The sequence below is a fragment of the Ctenopharyngodon idella genome, chromosome 2 (genome assembly GCF_019924925.1).
Source record: "Ctenopharyngodon idella isolate HZGC_01 chromosome 2, HZGC01, whole genome shotgun sequence".
Classification (NCBI taxonomy): domain Eukaryota; kingdom Metazoa; phylum Chordata; class Actinopteri; order Cypriniformes; family Xenocyprididae; genus Ctenopharyngodon; species Ctenopharyngodon idella.
Window position 1 is genome coordinate 35,003,441 of NC_067221.1, and position 27,920 is coordinate 35,031,360.

The following is a 27,920-nucleotide window of genomic DNA, read 5'->3' on the forward strand; positions in this document are numbered from 1 at the left end:
AAAGGAACTTTACAAATGTCACTGTTGCTGCAAAATTAGATTCTTATGTTAATGTTCTAGTGGAAAGTTGACTCAAGAATACCTATTATTGTAATATATATAATATATTATTGTAATATAATGTGTGTCTGTCTGTGGGACAGTGTTTTCCAATCTATGTCAGAAAATAATGCGCGCGAAACACCACCACAATAAATAAAATAACCACAAGATGGCGGTATTGACGCATTTTTAAATAAGGATGATTTCTCATTGTAGTTTTATGCTGGCAAGTTTTTCCTCAAAATTTTTTTTATACTAAATAAAATAGTTTTTAATAATATTTATATAATTATTTGCATATATCGCAATTTATATTCCTATAAAAATTTGCATATTTCGAAATGTGTATCATCACACAAGGTAGATCAAGTTTCTAGTCATGCGTCACGGTTTTTCTCGTTTCCCAGTCTGTCCAGAGAACTACCTGTTTTGTTTGTTTTTAATCAAGTCGGCTTTCTACAGTTACAGAAAGAATGGAACGCAATATCCACACCAGCCTTTTAATGTACAAAAACAAAAGTAAAATATTCACGGGATACATAACTTTTTCTGATCTTTTTTTTTTCCCCCCTTGTAGTAACAAAATAACATTATGGGCTTTGCTACAGTTGAAAAGGCGATTATATTTTGCCGTGACAACAATATGACAAACTGTCTTCGTTCATAATCTGGTTTTTGTTTGCAAACAACAGCCAGCCACATGGAAACTCTCCCGCACGGATTTCTGGGATATGAAGTTCTTTTGCTGGTTTGAAGGACTCATGATATGTCAACAGAACTACATTTCCCTATGAACACCCTGCAGAACAGCTGACAGAACAGTAGCCCAAAGCTGTGTGTACGTTCTTTGTGCCAGAACAACACGCAGAGAGCCAGTATGAGACGGACGTTAACAAAGAAACCTTCACAGTGACAGCACAAGTGCTCACGCTTATGGATCTATTTTTCAGAAACAAACCGGATTTGTTTGATCGTATTTACTTTTAAGGATCTTTACTCTTTGCTATTGTTTTTGATGTTCTCCAGAAAGTTGGTCTCCTGGGGATAAGGTGAGAAAAATAATACTGAATAACTTTTCTGAACAGCTTTAATGATTGAGAGCAGCATGTCAGTATAATGCAATATGATGAATGCGTTAATACTTTGTTTTTAAAGTGTCATATATTCTGCGTCACGGTTGGTTATGGTGTGTGTGTGTGTGTGTTACTTATTTTTGCTATTAATTAACAAATTGTATTAAATTACTAATTGTATTAATGTGTGTGTGCGATATATATATATATATATAATATATTACACACACACACACACACACATATATATATGCTACTTATTTTTGTTCTGCAGGCTGTATATTTATTCAGAATCTGCATGAAAATGTTTAGCCTGCTGGAAAGCCCTGATAGACCATGGCAGACCATCTTGGACCAGCAACAAAACCGTTACCAGGATGGTTATTTGGAACATAATGTCTGGTCGACTAGCTTGTACCCAGCCTAGACCAGCTAATGGCCACTTTAGACCATCTAGAACCCAACTGCTGTCATCTTAGGCTAGATTTTCCAGCAGGCTAAAAGATGGTCTCTCTAAACACTTAGGGATTCTTTCTCTGTGGTTTAAAGCCTTTTATAGAGTAGAAATCACACATAATTGATCTCATTTCTATGAGGTCATCATTTCAGTCCACATGGGGCATGTTCAGCTGTGGGGGAAATATTGAGCAACCATCCATGTTCCTTTATTTCTACTTCCACAACAAAACAAACCTGAGTGACTTTAAAATAAGATTGCGCAAACTCACTCTCTCTCTCACACACTCACTTGCTCACTTTATCTCTCAGCCACAAAGGATCAGTGTTCATTTTATATCAGTGCTATATTGCCTTGAGGAATAGATTCTGGGGTTTTTTTCTTCTGGTCACGTCTTGACGTATTTTAGTGTGCTCTAGTAACCTTCGCAGATATTTATGAGCTCAATGCCTTTGTTTTCTGTGATAATTGTGCAATAGTTTGCTTTTCAGCCTTGAGCACGTTTGTATTTTTTTTGAATGTCATGACCCTTGTCACAGATTATGTAAAGAATAATTGACTCCTTGCCGTTGAATTCTTAGAAAATAATGCACACCCGAGGTGGTAATGCGGCCACGACGCGAAGCATTATTTTCTAAGAATTCAACGGCTAGGAGTCAATTATTCTGCTTATACTACGGTTACCAACCTCAAGACACTGTTCCGATGTTGTATTTCAAGACATTTGTCAGTTTTTTGTCCTTAAAACACTCTTGTGTGTGGGACTAATTTCTTACGATTCTCATCCCAAGCCTCCGTTGCTAATTCCAAAACGTCGTTTCAGAACTAGTAACAAGGCTTGAGCCTTGATAGCAGACTAATACCGTTGATACAGTTATTAATGCAGTTGAGAGAGATATATATAATATAATATAATTGTTATAATATTTTATAGTGTTATATTATTTGATAATATTTTATTCTATTATACAGATGTTTTTATTTATTTTTTTATGTATATATGCTTTGGCAATATTGTATTATTTACAGTCATGCCAATAAAGCAATTTTGAATTGAATTGAATTGAATTGAGAGAGAGAGAGAGAGAGAGAGTAGGCTAAGCAGCATGTGTGAATTAGTCTACCTGATCTGTACGTCTCTAACGGCAGCAGTGTCTACTAATAGCAAAACTATAAGTTTATCTCAAGAACCGCACAGTTATTACCTCGCTGGTGAGTCATGTATCTTAAGTTGCTAAACTATTTTACTCTGATTAATTCGTCAGAGCAGTGCTGACCAAACATTTCTGTGCGAGTGTGTGTCTGTACTATACAGTAACGTTACGTGTGTACGTTTGAAAGTGAGAGCGCGCGCAAGAGAGTATGCACTTTCAGGACACAATAAAACGTATTTTGTGGCAAAAACCATGACAATAATTTGTCGTTTTCATCCTATTGTTTACTTTATTTATTTGCTTGGTCGGTGTCGTTGTGTGTTTTGGTTCTTTTGCGGTTGTAGGCTGTAGGACCTATTGAAATAACTGAAAACATTTGGCGAAATGATACGGAACTGAAATGCGGTCAGGACCTGCCTAGAACAGCTTTAGCTGTGCGTTTCCCTGAAAATAATCGCACACCTTAGAACGTTGTTCAACCAATCAGATTCGAGCATTCAACAGCCCTGTAGTATAAAACGCTTATAATACAAATCTGATTATAATAACACTGAAGTTAACAATTTACCCTAATAATAATGCTTAATTAATAATTAATGACTTGCTTTGGTAAAAAAGAAACTCAGCTTTATTAAAGTCAATATGACATCAAAATGGATGGTTTTTAGTTCTCCATAAAATCTAATATCTTTTCCCCTGGAATGACTTTACTTTTTGGCTGATGTCATTTAGGCCACTCAGGTGGGGAACATAATGTTAATGTAATGGCAAAAAAGTGGGAGAAAGTGCAACGTGCAATATGGCGGAATAAGTCCCGCCTTCTAAATAAGAGTCAGTCGCTAATTAGTAAAGTCATCGCGTCACTGCAGCAGCCGTTTGAAGCTCCTGTTCCTATAGAAACAGTCAGACATGCGCTTTCTATAGAGACGTGCACTTAGGACTGCACATGCGCATTAGCTTGATCCAGTCTGAAAAATACTGTTTTTTTTTGTTTTTTTTGTCATGATTTGAGCATTTAGAAACAAAATTTATGTGGCAGTTGTTGTCAGATTTCATTGGTGATTTCAAATATGAAATTTAATCGAAAGCTTGGCAAACAGCATTGGAGAATTTGATGTTTCTCCATTCAAAGAGAAAGGAGCTGCACTTGCATGCCCGAGAGGCGTTTCAAAGATGGCCGCCGAGTGAAATGACTTGTCTTAAAGGGACTTTGGTTATAACAAACACATCTTAACCAGGTCTTTGGATTATACCACTATAAGTGGTAGTACTAATCTCAAGAAGGTGGACCTCAGTTGGACTGAATACCACTTAAAGGGTTAGCGCACCCAAAAATGAAAATTCTGTCATTAATTACTCACCCTCATGTCGCTCCAAACCAGTAAGACCTTTGTTCATCTTCGGAACACTAATTAAGATATTTATGATGAAATCTGGGAGCTATTTGGCCTCCGATTAGACTGCAACACAATTACCACTTTTAAGGCCCAGAACGGTAGTAAAGACATCATTAAAATAGTCCATGTGACTACAGTGGTTCAACCTTAATGTTATGAAGCGACGAGAATACTTTTTGCATGCAAAAAATAAACAAAAATAATGACTTAATTCAACAATTTCTTCTCTTCCCTGTCAGTCTGGGTTACACTGGGTTAGCTAATCACATGGACTATTTTAACGATGTCTTTACTACCTTTCTGGGCCTTGAAAGTGGTAATTGTGTTGCAGTCTATCAGAGGCCAGATAGCTCACAGATTTCATCTGAAATATCTTAATTTGTGTTCCGAAGATGAACAAAGGTTTGGAATGACATGAGGGTGAGTAATTAATGACAGAATTTGAATTTTTGGGTGAACTAACCCTTTAAAGTGTTTGTTGATTGTAACTGCTTTTCCTCCACAGGTGTTGATGTTTGCTGATTATTTCCCTGCAGGCATTGATAGTGATTGTTAGTTGGTGAAGGGCTCCTGGCAGATACAGTCATGGTGCTCATTTTGGGTCGCCGTCTGAATCATGAGAACTCTGGAGGCATGCCTGAATCGGCAGTGATCAAGCGTAAAGTCTTTGAGATGGAGCCTAAGACCCTGAGCGAGGTGTTCAACTTCTCTTCTGGTTCCTCTCACTCTGAGAGCGTCCTCCAGGTCTTCAACGAGTTCCGCGACAGCCGGCTCTTCACGGACGTGATCATCAGTGTCCAGGGGCGTGAGTTTCCCTGTCACCGTGCCGTGCTGTCGGCCTGCAGCAGCTACTTCCGTGCCATGTTCTGCAACGACCACCGGGAGAGCCGTGAGATGCTGGTGGAGATCAACGGCATCCAGGCGGACGCTATGGACACATTCCTGCAGTACGTTTACACCGGCCATGCCCTCATCACCACACAAAACGTCCAGTTCGTCTTCGAGACCGCCAGCCTCTTTCAGATCGCCACTCTGCGGGATGCTTGCGCAAAATTCCTGGAGGAGCAGCTGGACCCCTGCAACTGCCTCGGCATCCAGCGCTTCGCAGATGCCCACTCTCTCAAACAGCTGGCCAGTCGTTGCCGTTCTTTCGCCTTGCTGAATTTTCCAGAGGTGGCTCAGCATGAGGAGTTTCTAGACCTCCACAAGGACGAGCTGGAGGAATACTTGGCCAGTGATGAACTGTCCATTGGCAGGGAGGAGGTGGTGTTTGAGGCGGTGATGCATTGGGTCTACCACAGCATAGAGTATCGCAGGCCTATGCTGAAAGATCTACTGCAACATGTCCGACTGCCTCTGCTGCACCCAAACTATTTTGTACAGACGGTGAGTGGCACATGCAAATTCATCTGGACAAGTGGAGAAGCTCTTTTTTTAGTTCAACAAATCCAAAAATGCTCTATAGAATGCGACAGCGATGATGTATTTTTGTAGGCCAACCTGGAAGCTAGCATCACCCTGGTTCTCTCGAGAAAAACCCAATAGAATTTTTTTTGTCCCTGACCTCTGTAGTCTTATTTAGACACTATTTAGAAACTGCCTTTTTCAAGACAACTAAAAAGGTTTTAAAAAGTTAAAAGAGGGTATTACTAATGTATTTGAAGTTACAGAATAAAAATAGTGCTGTCAAAATTAGAGCTTTAACGCACGCAATGAATTTTTTTAGTTTAACGCGTTATTTAATAAATGTTTAACGCAGCATTTGTTTTTTCTGTCATAATTTGGCTAGCGTTACATTATACGATCATGCTCTTATTCACGCAAATGTTTTTAAACCATTCAAGTGCCACAAGACAAACGAGAACGCGCTCTCTGTGAATGTCGTGTCTGTGTGACACACACACACAACTCGTGTACACAGAAAGATGCGCGTCAGTATCGAATTCTCTTTCACGCTTGAACAAACAATAACACACAGAATTATGCCAAAATGCTCGTTTTGTCGAGTATCCTCATAAAAGCAGTCTTAAATGAGTATAAAAACGTCTTAAAGGAACTTAAAGAGTTGTGAGAAAATGAGATATGCATCAGATCCGCGTCCTGTTCGGCAGCGGCAGCTCTTGAAGTCACAGAAGCCTGATAAACCAGTTGCTGTGATGTGTCATTAATTTTAATGAAAGAACAAAGAAAAACTTGTAGCTTTAATAAGGATTAATCTATATTTAATTTATAATTAATGCAGTGAAGACTGTATTTAATAACTTTATTCAATTTATGTATAAGGCCACAGGTAAATATGACATTTATTATAATGGGGAATTATGTGAAAATTGTTTTAAGTTCACTTAAATTAAAAGATGTTATTTTTTTTAAAGCCTAATAAATGTTGAAATTGATAGCTTTCAGTTATACTGTAATTTTGAATGTTAATTTTGAATCAGTACCAGTATTAGTATCAGTGATACTGGTCTTCATTTATAAAAAGATGCCATTAAACAAATATTTAAAATATACTGTCTTTAAGTTGTTTCTACATTAATTTGGAGAGTAACTGTGAAATTGTTACAAACACCAATGTTTTTAATCGCGATTAATTACAGAAAAAAAAGAGCGATTAATTCTGGGTTGTTGTTTTTTTTTGTAATCAATTGACAGCACTAAATAAAACGTTAAAATATATTGAGCTTGTGTTAAAGGGTTAGTTCACCCAAAAATGAAAATAATGTCATTTATTACTCACCCTCATGGCGTTCCACACCCGTAAGACCTTCGTTAATCTTCGGAACACAAATTAAGATATTTTAGTTGAAATCCGATGGCTCAGTGAGGCCTCCATAGCCAGCAACAACATTTCCTCTCTCAAGATCCATTAATGTACTAAAAACATATTTAAATCAGTTCATGTGAGTACAGTGGTTCAATATTAATGTTATAAAGTGACGAGAATATTTTTGGTGCACCAAAAAAAAACCAAAATAACGACTTATATAGTGATGGCCGATTTCAAAACACTGCGTCAGGAAGCTTCGCAGCATTATGAATCAGCGTATCGAATCATGATTCGGATCGTGTGTCAAACCGCCAAACTGCTGAAATCACGTGACTTTGGCGCTCCGACGCGCTGATTCATAACGCTCTGAAGCTTTCTGACGCAGTGTTTTGAAATCGGCCATCACTATATAAGTCGTTATTTTGGGGGGGTTTTTGGCGCACCAAAAATATTCTCGTCGCTTTATAATATTAATATTGAACCACTGTACTCACATGAACTGATTTAAATATGTTTTTAGTACATTACTGGATCTTGAGAGAGGAAATGTCATTGCTGGCTATGGAGGCCTCACTGAGCCATCGGATTTAATCCAAAATATCTTAATTTGTGTTCCGAAGATTAATGAAGGTCTTACAGGTGTGGAACGCCATGAGGGTGAGTAATAAATGACATTATTTTCATTTTTGGGTGAACTAACCCTTTAACCACAGACCTTATTTCAGGCACCATTGACTTCAGGACGATTTGGGTTTTGGCCTATAAAAATATATCATCCCTGCAGCCCTCTATAGTGATCAAGCTTCATAAAATCAGCCTTGATTTGTTTCTTAATGTATGGAACAATAGTATGGTCCTAAAATTATGAAACTAGATAAAGCAAGTACTTGAGATTTGGCTATTTGCATTGTTTTGCTCCAATTGATGTTCAAACACACCTGAACCAGCTAATCAAGATCCTGGGGTTCACTTGAAAACTATCGGCAGGTGTGTTGAAGTAGTCAAGTCAGCCTTTTTCTTTATTGTCATAATACAACAAGATTATTTAAACAAGATAGCTGGACTCAACAGGAAGGCAGATATGAGGGACCAGGTTTGAGGTCAAGCAATAAGATTGTGATGATTTCTCTGCTGTAGGTGGAAGGTGATAAACTGATCCAGAATGCTCCAGAATGTTACCAGCTGCTGCATGAAGCACGTCGCTACCACGTACTTGGAAATGAAATGATGTCACCACGTACAAGACCCCGCAGGTACAATCTAGTTGTCGATAAGATGATTTGCTCTCAAAGAAAAAAAAAAATCACATTGTCTGCATTGCTCATGAAATAGTTTTTCTTCCTGTGAAGGACTAAAATTGCATGCATTTCACAGAGAAAATGAAACCACTGGACTGTGCTGAACATTTGAGGATGAGACATAGACATTATTATGATGTCCTTGAATACTACATGCAACAATAAATTCAATGACGTTATTAAATAAAAAAAAATACAATCATGTTGACTCATGCTTTACTGGAAAATGCAGTACATCTGAAAAAGTGAATTGAAAGGACATGGTTCTGTTTGAAATCTGAAGTTGTTATGAATTTTGACTGTTTTGTAATTCATTTTCTTTATCAGTATCGCTTATACTGAGGGTTAGGAATGTTAACAAACCCCTAAAACCCAAAGTATACTGACACACTTTTTACCTTGACTGAAACAACAGCCTGGGCCAGTTTTGCAACTAATCAGTAAAAAATTGATTGGACTAGAAGAGTCCCATTGACTTGCATTGCAGGAGGGACGACATATCTAGGGACCAGAATATCAACTACCACACTAACACCCACTCAAAACCCTTTAGCAACTGAATAACAACATCTTGGCACTGTATCTGTGGCTTTTGCACGGGCAGGCACCGCTCACATTTTCTTCAGAACAACAGATGTAATCCGTTTCTACACACTCACTCAATTCATATCATGAGAGACGAGGTCATTGGGTACTTTTGTTTAGAGAAAGTATCCATTTAAAAGAGGGCTCAGAATTAGAAAACATGCCTTTGTTTAGTGATAGTATTTATTTAGGGAAATATCCATGTTTTGAGGAAGTATCTGTATTTTTAGGTTACTATCTTTATAGGAGTCAGATGTGGGGAGGCGTAATCTGTACTTGAAGGCAGTATCTTAATATGGAGTTTCTGTATTTAGATTCAGTATCCTAATATGGGGTCTGTATTTAGAAGTCATATCTGTGTTCTGGAGGTGTTATCTGTGTTTGGAGTTAGTATCTTGTATTTGGGGGCTCAAAATGTACAAGCTTGTCTTCAGACATTCTACTCTGCCATATAACCTCTGTGTCTTTATTGAAAGTCATACTTCAGAATGATTTAGTGATTTAAAAATGCACATTCAGCGCAGAGAAACCACAAATGCACAAACATTCACTGTACAGGACTTACTCGGTTATTCAGTATATTTCTGACGGCTGTTTGTGTGTTTGGTTGGGGGTTTTGGTTTGTTCAGGTCAGATTTCTCAAATATAACATTGAATGTTATTTACATATATATGTATAAATATATTCACACTTAACATAAATGATAAATCACATGTAAGACGACCATATGCTATGTGGCTAAATGAAGTGTCTAGGAAGAGTATTATTTTTCCAGTGAATCATTGAAGAAGCTCATTGTACCTTAGCAGGAATGAAGCTTAACCACTTCCTGATGCTGTCATCTCTTTATTTCTCCACTTCAAAGTCCATGCTTATCTTATGATGTTGTTTCTCCCTGTCTGCAGGTCCACTGGCTTCTCTGAAGTCATTGTGGTGGTGGGAGGCTGTGAGCGAGTCGGGGGGTTCAATCTTCCATACACAGAATGTTACAACCCCATGACGGGAGAGTGGACATCTCTTGCTAAACACCCCGAGTACACTAAGTCTGAGTATGCAGTGTGTGCCCTCCGCAATGACATTCTGGTGTCAGGTGAGACCCTCTTATTTCTGCCTGACGAATGATAAATAGCAAAATATTGTTTTTGGGTAGCCACATCCAAGGTAAAACCTCATTGGTCAAATCCCTCACCATAACACCCTTTATGTTCTAAATGGTTGTGATTTTAGGGCATGGTGATATTTGCTGTACTTTTAGTACTGGTGTGTCCTGTGCTTGGTCACAGTGACTGATAAGCAAGAGGCTAGTTCTGCGGAACCCAAACATACTCGCGCACACACACACACACACACTTTTGAGCTATGTTGTTGGCACAGGCATGTGGAACTTCCTATAAAAGTAGATTTACCCAGATTTACATGTTAGAGAGGAGTCTTGATGTCTGCTTGGAACATAAATAACATTTAAATAAAAAAATCATATATGAATAATGCTGACAAGAATATGTGACTCAGCTGATTTTTGCAGTTTGAACTGTTTGGTCATTTTTATTGTTAAAAAAAAAAAAAAAAAAAAAAAAAATTGAAGTGTCCAAATTCTGACAAGATTATCACTGTGTGAAGTGTGGGAGAAAGGTGTGCTGTAACTTTTTTAAGTAGTCAGACATGATTTCCACTTGACGGCTTGAAAACTGTTTTGAGGACAGGACCCAAGACAAATATGGGGATCAGAATATCATAGATACTTGGGAATGGGCTCTTAAAGGCATAGTTCACCCAAAAGTGAATATTATCCCATAATTTACTCACCCTAAAGCCATCACAGATGTATATGACTTTCCTCTTTCAGCTGAACACAATCTGAGTTATATTAAATAATATCCTGGCTCTCCCCTGCTTTGTAATGTGTTTTTTTTTTTTGAAGCTCCAAAAACGCATCCATCCATCATAAAAGTAATCCATATGACTCTGGTGGGTTAATAAATGCCTTCTGAAGCGAAGCGATGGGTTTTTGTCAGAAAAATATTTAATACTTTAGAAACTATAATCACTGGCTTCCGCCATGGCCGTACGCAGAGAGAGTTGAGTTCCAGCAGAAGAAGGCTGACCTCTGACCAGATGTATGAAGTAGTTCTTCTTCTCTCATATCGAAATCCTTTGACATTTTTCTTTAAAACTTCGTATTCATGATCAATGTTTTGTTTTGCTCTGTCCTCTGCGCTTCTGCGTTCGTCAATTCTCACCTAAGCTTGTGCTACGCCTACTTTAAACAACTCAGAATACCTTAATACTATCATAGCAACACCCTGGCAACCATACACACCATCCTGACTGGCACCATCCTGGCATGAGCAAGTACTAGTCACATTTCCAGAAAATGAGCTTTTAAGAATCATTCCATTAAGCAACCATAGCAACTTCCTAACAACCACATAGTTGCAATGTTTTAAACCACTTTAGTAACTCCATAGCAACACCCTTTCAACCATACACACCATCCTGGCGTTGTGGCAGTACCTTGTGCATTAGCAAGCATCACTCACATGTTCTTCAGACAATGTAAACCTCTACTTTTAAATACACTGTTCAGTTCAGCTTCATTTAAGCAATTTCTGTTATTGTGTGGATGGGTTGGACAAATTAGTCCAGGGCTTTCTGTGGTGAGTTAAGGGCTTTTAGCAAATGCCTTGTTTGTGAGGACATTTCTGGAACAGCTGTTTATGATTTGAGGAAAATCGGAAACAACAGCTCCCTCTCTGACCAGCTAGTGTGTCAAGGGCTGTTCTCACTGGCAAACTCTAGCGTTCTATTTGCCGACAGCTTGGGACATTTTAAACTCTAACTGGCACAAGCAAGCGGCATCTTGAGGGAGTATTTGTCCCAAGAGTTTCAGAATAGTTCCAGGAACGATCTGCAGTGTTTGACTGCAGATGTGGGAGAATTTATTGCATCACGTCATCCAGGGCCCGTCTATGTATACAGGTCATGCACTCGAGGAGTTTCTATAACTGTGATGTTTTTATGCATTTGAACTTGATCTAAAATCTTTCAGTTTGTATGTGTTTTTGTTTGCACAAGCTAGATGTCATAACGAGGAACTCTGAATTGTATAATTTTTATTCTTCTCCTTCTAGAGACATTGTTTAGCGCTTTAAAAAGATAAAGTAGCAAAGAGTGTGTTTTGTGTGACCGATTTCCATGAATAGAGCTGTGTTTTTGCGCTCATGTTCTCATGTGTCAGGTTTGCGCTTCTCTCTCTCTCACACACACACACAGGCACACAGGCTTCTTATTGCTGTTCTCGTGTGCACGTGCAGTTGGCCGGCCTCCAGCATTAGGTTCAGAGGCCCCTTACTAAATCTGTCCCCTTCTTTCTGTCAGAAGTCACATCTTTGATAAACATTACTTTTGGATTTTCTACAAGAATAACAAAAATCTCAACTCTAGACTGTAAGATCACAGCCTGCTAGATCAGCTATTCACAAATTACTCTTAGGGGACACCTTTTACATGCTTTATAAGCTTAAAAACACTTTATTTAGTCCCCGTTTACACTAGTGCCTTTTCGTTTTAAAAATAAACTGAAAATGCATGTCATATGACCGTTCATGCACACTGGGCTTGCATGTACAAGTGTAAACAGTTGCCTCTTGCACATGTAGGTAGCTACAGTATCAAAAAAAATGCAGAGTTTAACTTTACAATGGCTGCTAAAAATGACAACAAAGCCAGCAAAGATTGCAGTTTAGTCTCCATGTTAATGTTTACACGGTCGTCAAGGATACACAGAGCGAACGTGGGCAGCCATAGAGCGTCATTTTCAAAAGTCTCCGTTTTGTTCCGTCTACACTGAAACGCAACTCCAGCGTTTTCAAACTAAAATAGGCTCTGCAGCGTTTTCAAAAGTCTCCATTTTCGAGGGTCGAAAATGCCGGAGTAGTGTAAATGACAGGCGTAACCGTAGCAAAAGTTATGCGAAAACGCACTAGTGTAAACGGGGACTTATACACCCATCCACACTTTTTTTTTAAAGGGATAGTTCACCCAAAAATGAAAATTCTGTCATTAAAGGATTAGTTCACTTTCATATAAAAATTTTCCTGATAATTTACTCACCCCCATGTCATCCAAGATGTTCATGTCTTTCTTTCTTTAGTCGAAAAGAAATTAAGGTTTTTGATGAAAACATTCCAGGATTATTCTCCTTATAATGGACTTCAATGGCCTCCAAACGGTTGAAGGTCAAAATTATAGTTTCAGTGCAGCTTCAAAGGGCTTTAAACGATACCAGACGAGGAATAAGGGTCTTATCTTATCTCACTTGGATCGCCTTCCAAGTGCTTCCGCCAAAACCGTACTTTCGTATTCTTCAAAAAGCTTACGCTGTATGTCCTACGCCTTCCCTATTCTGCTTACGGAAAAAATGTAACTGCCGCTGCATTCGTTCCGTAAGTAGAATAGGGAAGGCGTAGGACATACAGCGCAAGTTTTTTTTGAAGAACACGAAAGTACGGTTTGGCGGAAGCACTTGGAAGGCAATCTTTTGTTTATATAAAGCATATACATTTACATTTTTTCGAAAATGACTGATCGTTTCGCTAGATAAGACCCTTATTCCTCGTCTGGTATCATTTAAAGCCCTTTGAAGCTGCACTGAAACTGTAATTTTGACCTTCAACCGTTTGGAGGCCATTGAAGTCCATTATAAGGAGAATAATCCTGGAATGTTCTCATCAAAAACCTTAATTTCTTTTCGACTGAAGAAAGACAGACATGAACATCTTGGATGACATGGAGGTGAGTAAATTATCAGGAAAATTTTATATGAAAGTGAACTAATCCTTTAATTTCTCACCCTCATGTCGTTCCAAACCGGTAAGACTTTCGTTCATCTTCGGAACATAAAATACAATTTTTTTTCATGAAATCTGAGAGCTTTCTGTCCCTCCATAGGCAGCTAAACTGACACTTTGATGCTTCAAAAAGTTCATAAAGAGATCGTAAAACTAAAACATATGAATTGAGTGGTTTAGTCCAAATCTTCTGAAGAGGCTCGATCTATAGATATAGATATAGGTTTTTATTCACATATAAACATTGATCAACGAACATACACAGAAGCTAAACCAAACCTGAATGACGCACGAGAACGAACCTCTTGCGGAAGCTCAAACTTGCTGCGTAACACGAGAATGAACCTCATTGGTTCTCACACGCGTCAAGCAAACTTGCTTGAGCTTCCGTTTACCACAACTGATGTTTAAGTTGATGAATGTTTATATGTGAATAATATAAGCCTAAATTCAATCTGTTCATCATATAAAGCAGAGTTGTCAAAAGTACAGACTTCGGTACCAATCGGCAGTGAAATTTTAAAAAACGTGGCACTTTGAGCGCTGTTGAGCAGATTCATAAACACCTCTGATTGGCCATTGTGTTCACGCGCTTATCGGATATGTCAGTGATTGGCTACAATGATCAACGCACGGGAGCATTTGAAAGCACACGGAGGTGTTTGAATTTGAAAGCGGGAGCGTTGTACAAACGCTCCCGTGTGTATCTGTGTAAGCGCTCAGTGAAGAGTGTCATGGATGACTATTTACAATGTTTTTGACGCTTTGATCATTGTAGCCAATCAGAGACATATCCGATGAACGCATCAACACAATGGACAATCAGAGGTGTTTACGAATCCGCTCAACAGCGCTCAAAGCATTACATTTTTAAAATTTCAGTGCCGACTTGTTATCGAAGTCAGTATTTTTGACAACTCTAATATAAAGCAATCAAGTCTCTTTGGAAATTTTGGACTTAACGCTCAATTCATATGGATTAGTTTTATGAACTTTTTGAAGCGTCAAAGTGTCAGTTGCATAGCTGTCTATGGAGGGACAGAAAGATGTCATATTTCAGCAAAAAGATCTTCATTTGTGTTTCAAAGATGAACGAAAGTCTTATGGATTTGGAGCGACATGAGGGTAAGTAAATAATGACAGAATTTTCATTTTTGGTTGAACTAACCCTTTAATATAATCAAGCAGAAGATGAGCAGAAGGTTAGATTTTGCAATTAATAATCTTTTGCTTTCTGCTTATTGCATACAATTAAAATCAAAGCATGTACAAGTAAATAACCTTGAAATACACTAAAGTACCCTGCATTTTGGACATTATTAACGTATTAAATTACGTGCCAAATAATCTTTGATGGGAGCCCTGTATCTGCATTTCTTCAGAAGAACCTGAAAATGAAAATTGCTGTCATTTTCACCCTCATGTTATTCCAAACCTGTATGACTTTCTCTCTTCTACAAAACTGCTTTGGACCCCATCGACTTTCATTGTATGGACAATGAAAATATATGTGTGTCTTTTTTTTGAAATATTTTGTGTTCCACAGAAGAAAGAAAATCATGCCGGTTTGCAATGGCATAATGATGAGTAAATAAAGATATGCTTTCTCGCTATTTGAGAAACCATAAATCATTCTGCCCAAACCTGAACAAAAAGCTTTCTGTTTTACAACTTGAAGTTTTATATGATATGACACTTGTCCTGTTCACGGTTGTCCATTTTAAGAGGCTAATGAACAGGGCCATCACTAAACATAAATCATATTCAAGCTATTGCATAATACAAAGGTACTTATTATTTACACATGTAAGCAACTCAAATTAAGATTCCTTTTTTCAGGATTTTTTTTTTTTTTTATATCATTAATGCTGTCATCAAGTTCTGTAGAAAAATAACAATGAACTAAATGAAAATGTACAGTTGCACAAATAAAGAGACAAGGAAAAAAGTAAAATAGTGGGATTTTTTCATTATTATTTTTTAACATATGAGGCTTTTTGTATGTGTGTGCATACTTATTGATTATATTGTGTATGCCAAGATTAGATACTGGTTCTTGCAAGAAATGTTATGAATGCTGAAAAGAATTGTCATTTTGAGTTGTATCATATTAAAATTGCCAACCAATTTTTTACACTTATCCAAGCCAAAAATTTGCTTAAATCATTCAGGATTATCCACAATAGATTTGAAGCTACATCCCTCCAGCATATGTCTAGCAATGTCTCTGCTAATGAGTAGCTTTACTGTTCACCTGCAGGTTTTGCATCCGGTTCTGAAAGTGTCCGCTTTAGGCAATCTCTGTGACAACATGTGAAGTGTCAGCAGGAGACAGTCTCCATCTTAAATGCTGGTTTGTCCGGTCTTCAGTCTGAATGAATGTCACAAAGGCCTGATGGTCTTTGTCAGGGGATATTTATGAATAGAGAAGAGCAAACTAAAAGGACTGAAGCCAGACTTTATTATGTTTACTCAGTATTAGAGGACAAAGCAAACACATCCTCTTTAATTAGACAGAGATTTTGGCACTGCCTTTGTTTACCTGACAGTTGCTCAGCTAGTCCGCTAATGGAGTTTATGAGTACTGTAGTTCTTGCTGTGGTGCTCGTACTTCCTCAAAAACGTTATTCATTTCTTTTCTATCTCCACTTTTTCCGTCTTTGAGCTTCCCTTTTCTCTCTTTTTTTTTCTGCTTACAGTTAAAAAAGCCAGTTATTTTTAGTACGTTTACTCTTCCTTGCATGTGCATTCAATAATATGAGCAGCTAAAAAGGCAAAATCTTATGATACCAGTGTTTCCTGCACAGAAAATAGTTAAATGAAGGTGTTAGCAAAATGGCCGGCTAGTGCACGAACTTACCTTGAAGGGACTTTGACAGCACTGAGAGGGAGGAAGGGCCTCATGTGCTATTTGAGAACTTCTGACACCTTCATTATCTAAGTCTATAAACAGAATTAAAGTGGAACGGCCTGCTGCCAGGTGTTTAGCATGTGTGTGGGAGAGAGAGACTGTTAGAGCTTGTCTCAGACCTGCTGTTTAGATGATAACCAGCCATTTGGGCGAGATGGGAAGTGTCACAGAATAGAACAGCCACTCCGCAGGTTTAGATAAACATAGATGACAACAAGAAAGGACGTTTAGATCAGAGGGAGCATTTCTGTTTAACAGGAACACAGGTGAAGCAATGTGGTTTGTGTAATTACAGACATGGTGGTGTCTCAAACTGAGAACTGATAACATGTTTGTGGATTTGCAAAAAAGTTAAAATACTTACAAGCTGATTGTGGCTGATAATTATACAGTGGCTCCCAAAAGTATTTGGACATTTAAAGGGTTAGTTCACCCAAAAATGAAAATTCTGTCATTTACTTACGCTCATGTCGTTCCAAATCTGTAAGACTTTCGTTCATCTTTGGAACACAAATGAAGATATTTTTAATGAAATCTGAGAGATTTCTGTCCCTCTATTTGGTAGCTACACAACTACCACTTTGACGCTTCAAAAAGTTCCTGAAGAGATTGTAAAACTAATCCATATGAATTGAGTGGTTTAATCCAAATTTTCTGAAGAGACATGATTGCTTTGCATGACAAACAGATGGAATTTAGGCTTTTATTCACATTTAAACATTAAACAGCGAACAAATATTGTCCTATCCTAACTAACCATACATCAATGGAAAGCTTATTTATTCAGTTTTCAGATGAAAGTTGACCCAAATTGACCCTTATGACTGGTTTTGTGGTCCAGGGTCACTTAATTTAAAGTCTAGCCTAGGTTTTCAGATACTGTGATTTCCTCCTCACGTCACTGAATTAACCATTAACTATTCACCTGAACAGTTTATGATGTTTTATATATCATTGTAATCCTTGACCATCAAAACCTTTTCTGTGTTATCATGTTTGATTCAGAAGATATGATACAAAATACATAATTTGGTTATGGCGGAAAGTAAAATGGTTGCCATGGCGACCATGAGGCGTTTTTGTGATGGCTCCATTTCTGAAAATGTTCAGGGCCACAAAATGTACAAGTGTACCAAATTTCATGCTTTTATGAAAAAGTGAACATTTTTTTCATATATCACCTGGACTATACAGCATTATGAAGCTTGTTAGAGAAATGCTTCTGTGCTTCCACGTTACTTCTCGACAGCTCAATTACATCACATAATAATTTATTATGAACGCTTATATGACATCATGAACACTTATATGACATTAGACCATTTTTTTTTTAAGTAAAAAAAAAAAGTACAAAAAAATTCGTATTTTTCATACACACACTCATCGTTTTGCTTCAGAAGACCACTCCCCATTCCCCATTCCACTGGGATTTTTCAAGTGTCAAACAAGTGGCACACATTCAGTGGCTTTATATGAACTAAAAAAAATATCAAATAATCTTTGACAACCAGCAAGTGTCAAAATACTTTGCCTTTAAGGCACAATATGTAATTTTTCACCACAAATAGGTCGCTTATTCAAAACAAAGTATTTCGCGGATTCTTGGGAGGTGTTGTCTTCACGTCTACAGCCGGTTGAAAAGAATCTGATGGGACTCGGGCAGAAATCATATTCTTGGATGAGCTAATAAAGATTTATTAACATTACTGTAGTATGAAGCAGTGCTAATGAGAGACAAGTGTGACACACGCTTCTTTCGCTTCCGCTTCTTCCGGTCATGTGTATGTGTGGTAACGCAGCGCTGTTTTATCATATTAGATACATTTGTGTGTTGAAAGTTGTTATAGTGCTACTCTGTGCGTTCGCTTGGGGGCTCCTATGAGACACTTGTTGCACACTGCAGTGAGCTAGATCGATATTAGGCATGGTAAAACATGGTACTCGCGGTAAATCAAGAAAACAAGATTTAAACAGTAAGACTTATTGTGTTGAGCTATATAACAATGATTAGTTTTCTGTTTATAAATGTATCCAATCAGTTGCTCACCTGTCTAATAAAACACATAATATATTAAAGCATCTTTGGTGTTTCCATGGTTTACAAAAATAAACAAAATAAAACCGGAAATTGAGGGTAACGCGGATATGATGTCATTGATAGGTGACGCACGGACACAGTCCGAATCCTGGTTAAAATTGCTAATTTCTCTGGATTTAAACATTCTTGGAAACATTTGGGATAATGTCAGTACACAAGTCAACAAAATATATATGAGACGTCTGCAAATGAGGTTTTGTAAGATTTAGCTCACTTTTCAGTACAAATTTGTCCCCAGAGTATGGGTAAGTTGGTTTACAAACACACACAGTCTGCTCTTGCTGCTGTTAATGTTGTGGTTGTTATTTACAGGTGGACGCATCAACAGCAGTTACGTGTGGATGTATAACTCTCAGCTCAATGTCTGGATCAGAGTGGCCTCTCTTAATAAGGGACGCTGGAGACACAAAATGACCGTCCTACTGGGGAAGGTGAGAGAGAGAGAGTGGTGTGCATGTGTGTGAGTGTTTTCATTCCCGGTGTCTGATTTCCTAAATCAGAGAAACGCTTCCTTTAGAACAGTGTGACAGTATGGAGAAAAGTATGTGTGTTGCACTGGTTAAACTTGACACAGCACTTGCATACTGTTGCACTCATGTTGATTTGATTGCTTCTATTCTCATTTGTAAGTTGCTTTGGAAATTAAATGTAAATGTAAATGTTAAACATCTAATGTAATAAAATATTTGATTTAAATGTTGCTCCCATAATGCTTTAGTTACAGCATCTATTTTAGACATCCCCACCCTTCCTTTGTTTTTCCTTATCATAATTAGCCCTGTATTGAAATTCCTCAGATTTTTTTCTTCTCTTTCTTCTCCACAATTATCTTCAAATATTGATACACTTAACATCTGCTTCACTTTCAACTCCAGCAAAAGTTTTTGTAGACAATTTCAGCCTTAGATGTGCCATTTAATTAAAATTAACGGATAACAATCTCCTATTGCAATATTTGGATATTGTGTTGTGACTGGTCATTTCTTCTTTATTGAATGGTTAACACATTTTATCTTATTTAAATCAATTATGCATACAGAAAGAACAATTTCAGTAAAAATCAATATTTTTTTTATCTTGTTTTCCAGTACAAATAACTAAACATCCTTAAAAGAAATTTACCTCAGGTGAATTGCATAAAATATTATAATGATTTTTTTCTTGCCTCATTGGCAAATTGTTCTTGTTTGTTTTACAACATTAAGTGTTGTTTATGCTTAAAACAAGCCAAAAACATTTCGACAGTTTTTGGCAGCATGAAAATGAAAAAAAAAAAAAAGGTTTCCAGATGTCACTGAGGGTGCGTTTACACGACATTGACATAGTAAAAACAGAAAAGTTTTTCCCGTCTCCATTTAGCCAAATTCACAAAAACGATTAAAAACGCTGTATTATTCATGCCAGGCCAGGAGTTGGCGATGTCACTTTGTAAAGAAACACTATGCTCCTATAGACTGAACACATAATACGCATGCGCGTGAAGTCACTGTTTTCACAAATTCGCTTTTTTGTAGTTTACATGGAGACCATAATGGTGTTGTTTTCAAAAACTTTGAAACTTTCTGTTTCTGGCCCCCAAAACGCTGTTGTCTTGTAAATGAACAGCCAAAATGCATACAAAGGTTTCCATTTTTAGTTATAAAAAAAAATGGTGTCATGTAAACGGCCCCTTAGGCATTGTAATATCCAGGCTTTCAGTGCTTGTTTAGAACTGGTGTTACGATCAGATGTTTACAGCTCTAATCAGATTTTGCTGTTGTAATTTGAGCTGTTGCCATTCGACCATTAATTTTGTAGAGATTAGCTGCCTCGGTACTGTATGTTTTGTTTGTCTTATGCAGAATTCCTCATTAGAAGAAACCATGGGAATTGTTTGTGTGTGTTTTGATGGTCTTTTGATGCTGTATTAAAAGTATATTTTATTGTTGGTGTTTGTAAATGTTTGAGACATATGCATTTCATTACACATGCAGGGGGTATAACATTATGCCTGCTTGGATGTAATAGATTTTTTCTGTTTGTACACAGAGAGAGAAACACGCACTTAAAGCTCTCCTGAGATTTTTTTTTTTTTTTTTTTTTTTTTTCTTGGAAAACAGTTGTAATTCTTACTCTTCCCATGTTTGTGTGTGTCCGCCCAGTGCCCATCCTCTTCTCTGGTTGTTTACAAGACGTTTGCTTAATTTTCAGGATGTTTGTAGTTCTCAGGATTTGAAACGAAATTACGCATTTTAAAGAAAGGAGTTCACCCAAAAATAGAAATTTTGTTATCATTTACTTGCCCTCATGTGGTTCCAAACCCATATGACTTTTAATTCAGTGGAACACAATTTTAAAGGGCCCCTATTATGCTCATTTTCAGGTTCATAATTTTGATTATGGGGTCTAATAAATACATTTACATCATTACATTTTCAGAAAACTCCTTTTTCTTATAATTTACAGCATCTCTTTGACACTACTAATGCAACTCAACCATGCCCTGCCCCCTTTTTTACGTATGCCTTGGGCGGGAATATTTAAATGAGGAATATTGTGAAGTGTATGTTCCCAGAAGAAAACTCAAGACTACAATCAAGCAGTTTGAGGGAATTCGGAAACAGTGCTTTCTTATATAGAGAATAATAACTCCCTTTGGAATGGACTTAACTTGGCAGACATTTTTCATGCTTAAACAGCAACATTACACACTAAAGAAAGATGAAAATTTAAAAAAGCATAATAGGTCCTCTTTAAAGAATGTACTGTGGGACTGATGCTTTATTTGTTGATTCAAAGTAGCTTTGTTGAAATCAAAATTGCTACTTCATAAAAAAAATAAAATAAATAGTCCATACGTGCACTGTATACCAAGTCTTCAGAAGCCATGTCATAACTGTATGAGGAACAACTAAGAAGTTTGTTGATTGTCAGTGACGTAGCAGTTTCGTGCTCCATGAAATAAGTCATACATGTTCGGAATTACATGAGGGTTAGTAAATTGTGTGAGAATTTATATTTTCAGATGAACTGTCCCTTACATGTTTATTTTATTTCATCTACCATTAGTTTTTTTTTTTTTTTTTTTTTCCTCCGGTTTTCTTTTAAAGGGATAGCTCACCCAAAAATGAAAATTCTGTCATTTATTCACCCTCACATTGTTCCAAACCTTTATAAATTTCTTCTGCTGAACACAAAAGAAGATATTTTGAAGAATGTCAGTAACCAAACAGTTGATGGGCCCCATTGACTTCCATATTATTTTTTTTCCATACTATGGAAGTCAGTGGGGCCCATCAACTGTTTGGTTACTGACATTCTTCAAAAAATACCCATTTAAAAGAAAACTGGAGGGGGAAAAAATATCATCTTTTGTGTTCAGCAGAAGAAAGAAATTCATACAGGTTTGGAACAACTTGAGGGTGAGTAAATGATGACAGAATTTTAATTTGGGTGAACTGTCCCTTTAAGCATTTCATTTTGTGTTATTCGTTTGTGTGTGTATGTTGTTTATGCCCACGTTTGTACAGCAGATGCATTTTTTGGTTCTTGTATGCAGGTGGTGACCCTGTGAAAGAAAGATTCTCTTTCTTCTAATTTCAGAAGAACCTCCTCAGTGTTTTGCTGAAATATGACCACCTACACGTACAGGATAACAACTACAATTCAAAGAATGTGACCGCTATCTAACATGATTTAATTCCATCGACCTCTATATCCATCTATCATTCTCTTATCTTGTTCTATGCCTTTCTGTATAAAATGATGAATGAGTCTGTTTTTTTTACCATGCAAATTCTTATCGTATTTATTTACCAAGGAAAATTGCAACTGAACTTGACAGTGATCACAATATATTTTCATTCTGTGAAAAAGCACATTTTATATTTTATTATGGATACAGTTTCTATAAATGAGTGGATTTCAGTGTAATGAATGCCATTTCAGTCATTGAGGACAGGGTGTGACAGAATTTAAATCATTAGAGAGTGTGAATGAGAGAACTTTATTCTCCTAGGTCAAGAGGTCATCTGTTTGTATGTGTGTTTACATTACACATGATCTTAGGCCTTAGGCAACTGCTATTTGTTTCTCCTCTCTGTTGCGCAGCTTTCCTGTTGAACAGCTTTAATGTGGGTCAGTGTCATTATGTTGTTATCGTGGCTTCTCCACATTTCCTCTGGTGTGTCAGTTTAAGGATAAAGGTGTTTGTGGAGAGAATACGAAGAGTGTTTGTTTTTGAGCTGCTACAGAGAGTTTTCATATTGTCTGTGAACACCAGTCATGCCCATGAGCTATGGAAATGGTTTTAGATCTCTGTGTTGAATCAAATAACAAATAAATAATTGAATACAAACACACTATATATATTGTTTGAAGTTTTATTTTTCATATCTGTGTGTGTATCCTGCAGGTGTATGCAGTTGGAGGTTATGATGGGCAGTGTTGTCTCAGTAACGTGGAGGTGTATGACTCCTTCTCCAACCGCTGGACTGAGGTGGCCCCTATGAAAGAAGCCGTCTGCTCCCCGGCAGTCACCAGCTGTGCTGGAAAACTCTTCGTCATTGGAGGAGAACCTGATGAAAACAGCTGCTCCAATAAGGTGATTGAGAAACAGCACTAAACAAGCACATAATATAAAACTAGACAGAGCTCATCTTTTAAAAAAAAAAAAAAAAAAAAGTCTTCACCTAAAGCACTGATAATGCAATTTATGCCTGGTGACTTTTCAGTGGTGGCAGACCCTTCCAATGAGTGCTCTTAACTAGGTTTGTTAAAGGGTAAATTCATCCAAAAATGAAAATTATGTCATTCATTACTCACCCTCATGTTGTTTCACACCCGTAAGACCTTCGTTCATCTTCGGAACACAAATTATGATATTTTTCATAAAATTCGATGGCTCAGTGAGGCCTTCATTGCCAGAAAGACAATTAACACATGTCAATGCCCAGAAAGGTACTAAAGACGTATTTAAAACAGTTCATGTGTCTACAGTGATTCAACCTTAATATTATAAAGCGACGAGAATACTTTTTGTCCACCAAAAAAACAAAATAATGACTTTTCAACAATATCTAGTGATGCCAATTTCAAAACACTGCTTCGAAGCTTTCAGTGGTTCGGAGCGCCAAAGTCACATGATTTCAGTAAACGAGGCTTTGTTACATCATAAGCGTTTCGAAATTTCAATAGTTCACGTGACTTTGGCAATTTGATACGTGATCTGAACCACTGAGATTCGTAAAGCTTCAAAACAGTGTTTTGAAAACAGCCATCACTAGATACTGTTGAAAAGTCATTATTTTGTTTTTTTTGTGAGTAATAAATGACATAATTTTTTATAATTTTTGGGTGAACTAACCCTTTAAGGGAAAAAACGGACATGGATAATGCCTTTTATTAAACAAAAACTCTCTTTTGCTCAAATCTGTCATCTGTTACCTGGAATAACCACATGCTCATTCCAACTTGAAAAGATCAGTCACATCTAAATGATACTGTCATGCTTTTTGCTCTTTAACATGATGCCCTTATGAAGCAAAGACCATATCCAGAGCAAAAAAATGTAACCAACCTGTCACATAGGCCTTAAAGTAGGCTGAACTGGTGGTAAAGCTTGTCTCCCAGACTGACTTGCAGAAACATGCACCAAAACCACTCTAAAATCAGCCAACAGACCAGCTTGACAAGACGGCTTTGGCTGGTTTTATAGTGTTCCTTTCCAGATGATGCAATTGTAGGATGCATTGCAACTTCACAATTTAGCAAATCGAGAGAAGGAAATGGTAATTGAATGAAAATATCCTGCATGTCATGTGCGGGCCTCCGTAAAAACGTAATTTATTTCTGACAAAGAATTTTCAGCATCATTACTCCAGTCTACAGTCACGTGATCCTTCAGAAATCTTTCTAATATGCTGATTTGATGCTCAAGAAACTATCTTAATATTATCAATGATGAAAACAGGATTTTTTTCAGGATTTTTTGATGAATAGAAGGAACAGCATTTATTTGAAATAGAAATCTTTTGTCACTTTTTGTTGAAGAAAAGCATTAATTTATTTGAGGAAAAAAGTGCTAACTCCAGACTTTTGGGTATGAGAAGGGAACCTGCTAATTTATCTTGTGCCTCATGTAACCCCTTAAATGTGGGCATCTTTTTGAACAGAAGGGCTGCTAATGGCAGAGCAGATGGGGAGTGAATGTGTGTGTTTGTGCAGGTGGTATGTAACATTGTGAACAGGTGCTGCCATCTCAGATAACATCTCACATAGGTTTCTCTCATTGATTTTCCAGTTCTCAGATTACTGCATTCTTTACTTGCCATCTGGAAGAGAAAGAGAAAAAGAAAGAGATAAACATGAAAGAGAAGGAGCTGATACAGTTTAATACAAAGCTCTCTTCCATAAAATGTTGAATGTTCCTCCATGTAATTGCTGCGTCTGTCACCCAAGAGTTTCCAAGATTGTACTACATACTAATGCAGATTGTACTATATACTAATATACAGTATATACAATTTTATACTATAATAACACTATTAATTGATGTAGTTTATATAGTTTAGAATGTTAAGCCTATTATAAAACAAGCTTTCTCTCTTCTTTCTACACAAATATGATTTTCAGGTCCAGTGTTATGATCCAGAGACAGACAGCTGGCAGCTGAGGGCATGTATTCCCTTCACCAAACCCAATATTTCTGCCGTTTCTCTCAATAACCTCATCTACGTGTGCGGGGGCCTCACCAAGTCCATCTACTGCTACGATCCTTCACAGGACCATTGGATGCATGTGGGCCACACCTTCAGCAGACAGGTACCTAAAGCACAGCTGCTAATAAACCAAAAAGTAAAAAAAAGTTCCTATCATTTTGTCCCATATACTGATTTTATTATTGTATGTCTGTGTGTGTTTAGGAGAGTTGCGGTCTATCAATTTGTAATGGAAAGATCTACATCCTGGGTGGACGGGGAGAAAATGGTGATGCATCTGACAACATCGTGTGCTACGACCCGGCCTCTGGCATCATCACATGCACGGCTGCTATGCCTCGTCCCATCTCTTACCATGGCTGTGTTACCATACACCGTTTCAGCGAGAAACAACGTAAACCCTGATAGCATCCACTAATACACATGCAAACTCCTAAACATGGACCCGTCTGTGCATATACAACTGGATGTGCTCTTTTGAGCAAATTTGCAAATTTTAATTTACGAATGTTTAACTGCTACTGTTGATTTCATCATCATTCCACAGTTATCTTCAAGACAACCGTTTCCTGTGATTAGTCGTTTCTCTGGGAGGCGGTTGAAAAACATATCCTTCCTATATTCAGATATTGTCAACTAAAACTATTAAAAATATTTATATTAATGGACCCTTTTCACATTTACAGGAAGTCTTCATAATTGGTGAATGCGATAACAGCAAATATCATTTTTGTATAAAAAAAAAAAAAAAAAATCTTTGATAGCAGTTCCAGGACTTTCCAAAAGAAGGAAAAAAATATAGAGAGACTGATTACAGCTGTCAGAAGAGAGGAAGATGTCAAATTTGCTGTCATTCCTTCAGCCGTTGTATTAGAAACACCCTCGAAGAAGTCTTTAGTTTTTTGTAATTTACTGCCAAGGTAATATATAACACAAACTATAGCATGGTAAATGTATATTGATTAAAAAAAAATTAAATATGAAAAACTGCTAGATTTTGATTATGCGTCATCACAGTCTGTGAAAAGGGTCCATTGAAATAAAGCTGAAATAAAATAAAATATAAATATTAGTTGAAACAAAAACTAGAACAGAAATAAAAATCACTTAAACCTAAATAGCAATATTTAAATAATAATAATAATAAAAAAATGACAAAAGCACATCATGAAATTACTCAACATTAACATTAAAACTAAACAAAAAAATAAAAGCTAATTCAAAATATTAATAAAACTAAAACAACACTGATTCAGAGAATGTCAAATGATATTCTGATACTGCCATTGATAAAGAGACTCCATAAATGCTCACTTCCTGTGCTCTTTTTCTTTCTTTTTGAATTTCTTTTTCATTTGTAAATGTACATTTGTTTATGCCTTTAACGTTTTTTTTTTTTTTTTTTTTTTTTTTTTTTTTACTGTTGTTTTGTAGTATCACTCCTAAAATTTGACAACGATTGAATTCTTGACATGGAGAAGAAGTCTGCAGACAAACTGTTTTTTAGGTTCAGTCTTGGGGTTGATTTTAATGTGTTATTTACTCTTTCTACATCGTATTATACTTCTGAGCTTATTAAATAAAGAAAGCACTTAAATACTACATCAGACATGCTGTATAAGGTTTTCATAAGGAGGTTTTTGTGTTCTAAGCATTTGAAAACCTAAGGCTCAGTGATGGACAGCTCTGTTTTAGGTCTATGAAATGTCACGTCTGGTTATTTTAGGTTCTTGATGAACCGTACAGCTGTGAATTATTATTATTTTTCCTTCTGTGTATCGTATTTGTATTTAAGCATCTCATCATCTTTGTGACAACCAGGATGTGCCTTTCTGATTTTTTTTTTTTTTTTTTTTTTTTTTAATCAGAGCCCCAGTCATGCACTTGTATGTACTAGTGTTAGTAATATATCCCAGTGTAAATACATTTTACTCCTTTGTTTTGTTTTTAATGTTATTAGGGCCCGAGCACCGATGGTGTGAGGACCCTATTGGAATTGCTCCGTTTATTTGTGTTGTGATTATTTTATGTCGTGCTTGGTGAACAATGCTCATAGCTGTAGATTGCATCTGATTCTTTTGAGTTGGATTTCCGTAAAAATTCTTGAGTGTTGGCGTGAATGTGCGTGTTCAAATAAGATTAACTTGGAACTGTTTTCATGTTTAAAGGTTAGATAATTGCAGTCTCTGCTCTAGTGCTTGCCAGTACTGGAAACAGACATTTATTTACTTTACATCAGAATCATAGTATCGGTTTAATTTTCTATTATCGGAACGTGTCAGGCAGGATGTTGGCAGATAGTTTACCCAAAGCACTGCATTGCCATTTCTGCCTGAAATGACAAAGATATAAGTGTGTCTGTATATATGTATTTATATATTTTCATATACATATATGATTTGTTGAGTTTTCCATTCAATCACTTTAATTATTACCAGCTGTACTGTTCTAAGTAAATGTAAATGTAATTTTGCCAACATGTGTACTGTTACACTGTTTGTTTGTTTTTTAATAAATATAATAAACCAGATTTTTATTGTGTTTGTCTGGGTCAGATGTGGTGTTTTGTTACTATTGTAGGAAAAT

At 36.9% G+C, this 27,920-nt stretch overlaps 1 protein-coding gene across 2 annotated transcripts; it reads left to right on the top strand.

Moving 5' to 3' along the window:
* Positions 1-857: 857 nt before the first annotated feature.
* klhl24a (kelch-like family member 24a) lies at positions 858-27,864 on the top strand. 2 transcript variants are annotated; one of them, XM_051869187.1, is made up of 8 exons: positions 858-1,091; positions 4,629-5,509; positions 8,031-8,146; positions 9,683-9,867; positions 18,949-19,067; positions 23,030-23,218; positions 25,249-25,437; positions 25,539-27,864. In XM_051869187.1, the coding sequence occupies exons 2-8, from the start codon at positions 4,709-4,711 to the stop codon at positions 25,737-25,739; spliced, it is 1,800 nt and encodes a 599-aa protein (XP_051725147.1). In that variant the 5' UTR covers positions 858-1,091; positions 4,629-4,708; the 3' UTR covers positions 25,740-27,864. The 2 variants fall into 2 exon arrangements, with proteins under 2 accessions (XP_051725147.1, XP_051725138.1); XM_051869178.1 differs by having other exon boundaries at positions 4,660-5,509.
* Positions 27,865-27,920: the final 56 nt, after the last annotated feature.

Bases quoted from the DNA above. Each gene is read 5' to 3' on its own strand.
- klhl24a (XM_051869187.1), top strand. From the start codon at position 4,709: ATGGTGCTCATTTTGGGTCGCCGTCTGAATCATGAGAACTCTGGAGGC. The intron at 9,868-18,948 runs GTGAGACCCTCT...TGTTATTTACAG, and splicing joins CAATGACATTCTGGTGTCAG to GTGGACGCATCAACAGCAGT. The intron at 19,068-23,029 runs GTGAGAGAGAGA...TGTATCCTGCAG, and splicing joins TGACCGTCCTACTGGGGAAG to GTGTATGCAGTTGGAGGTTA.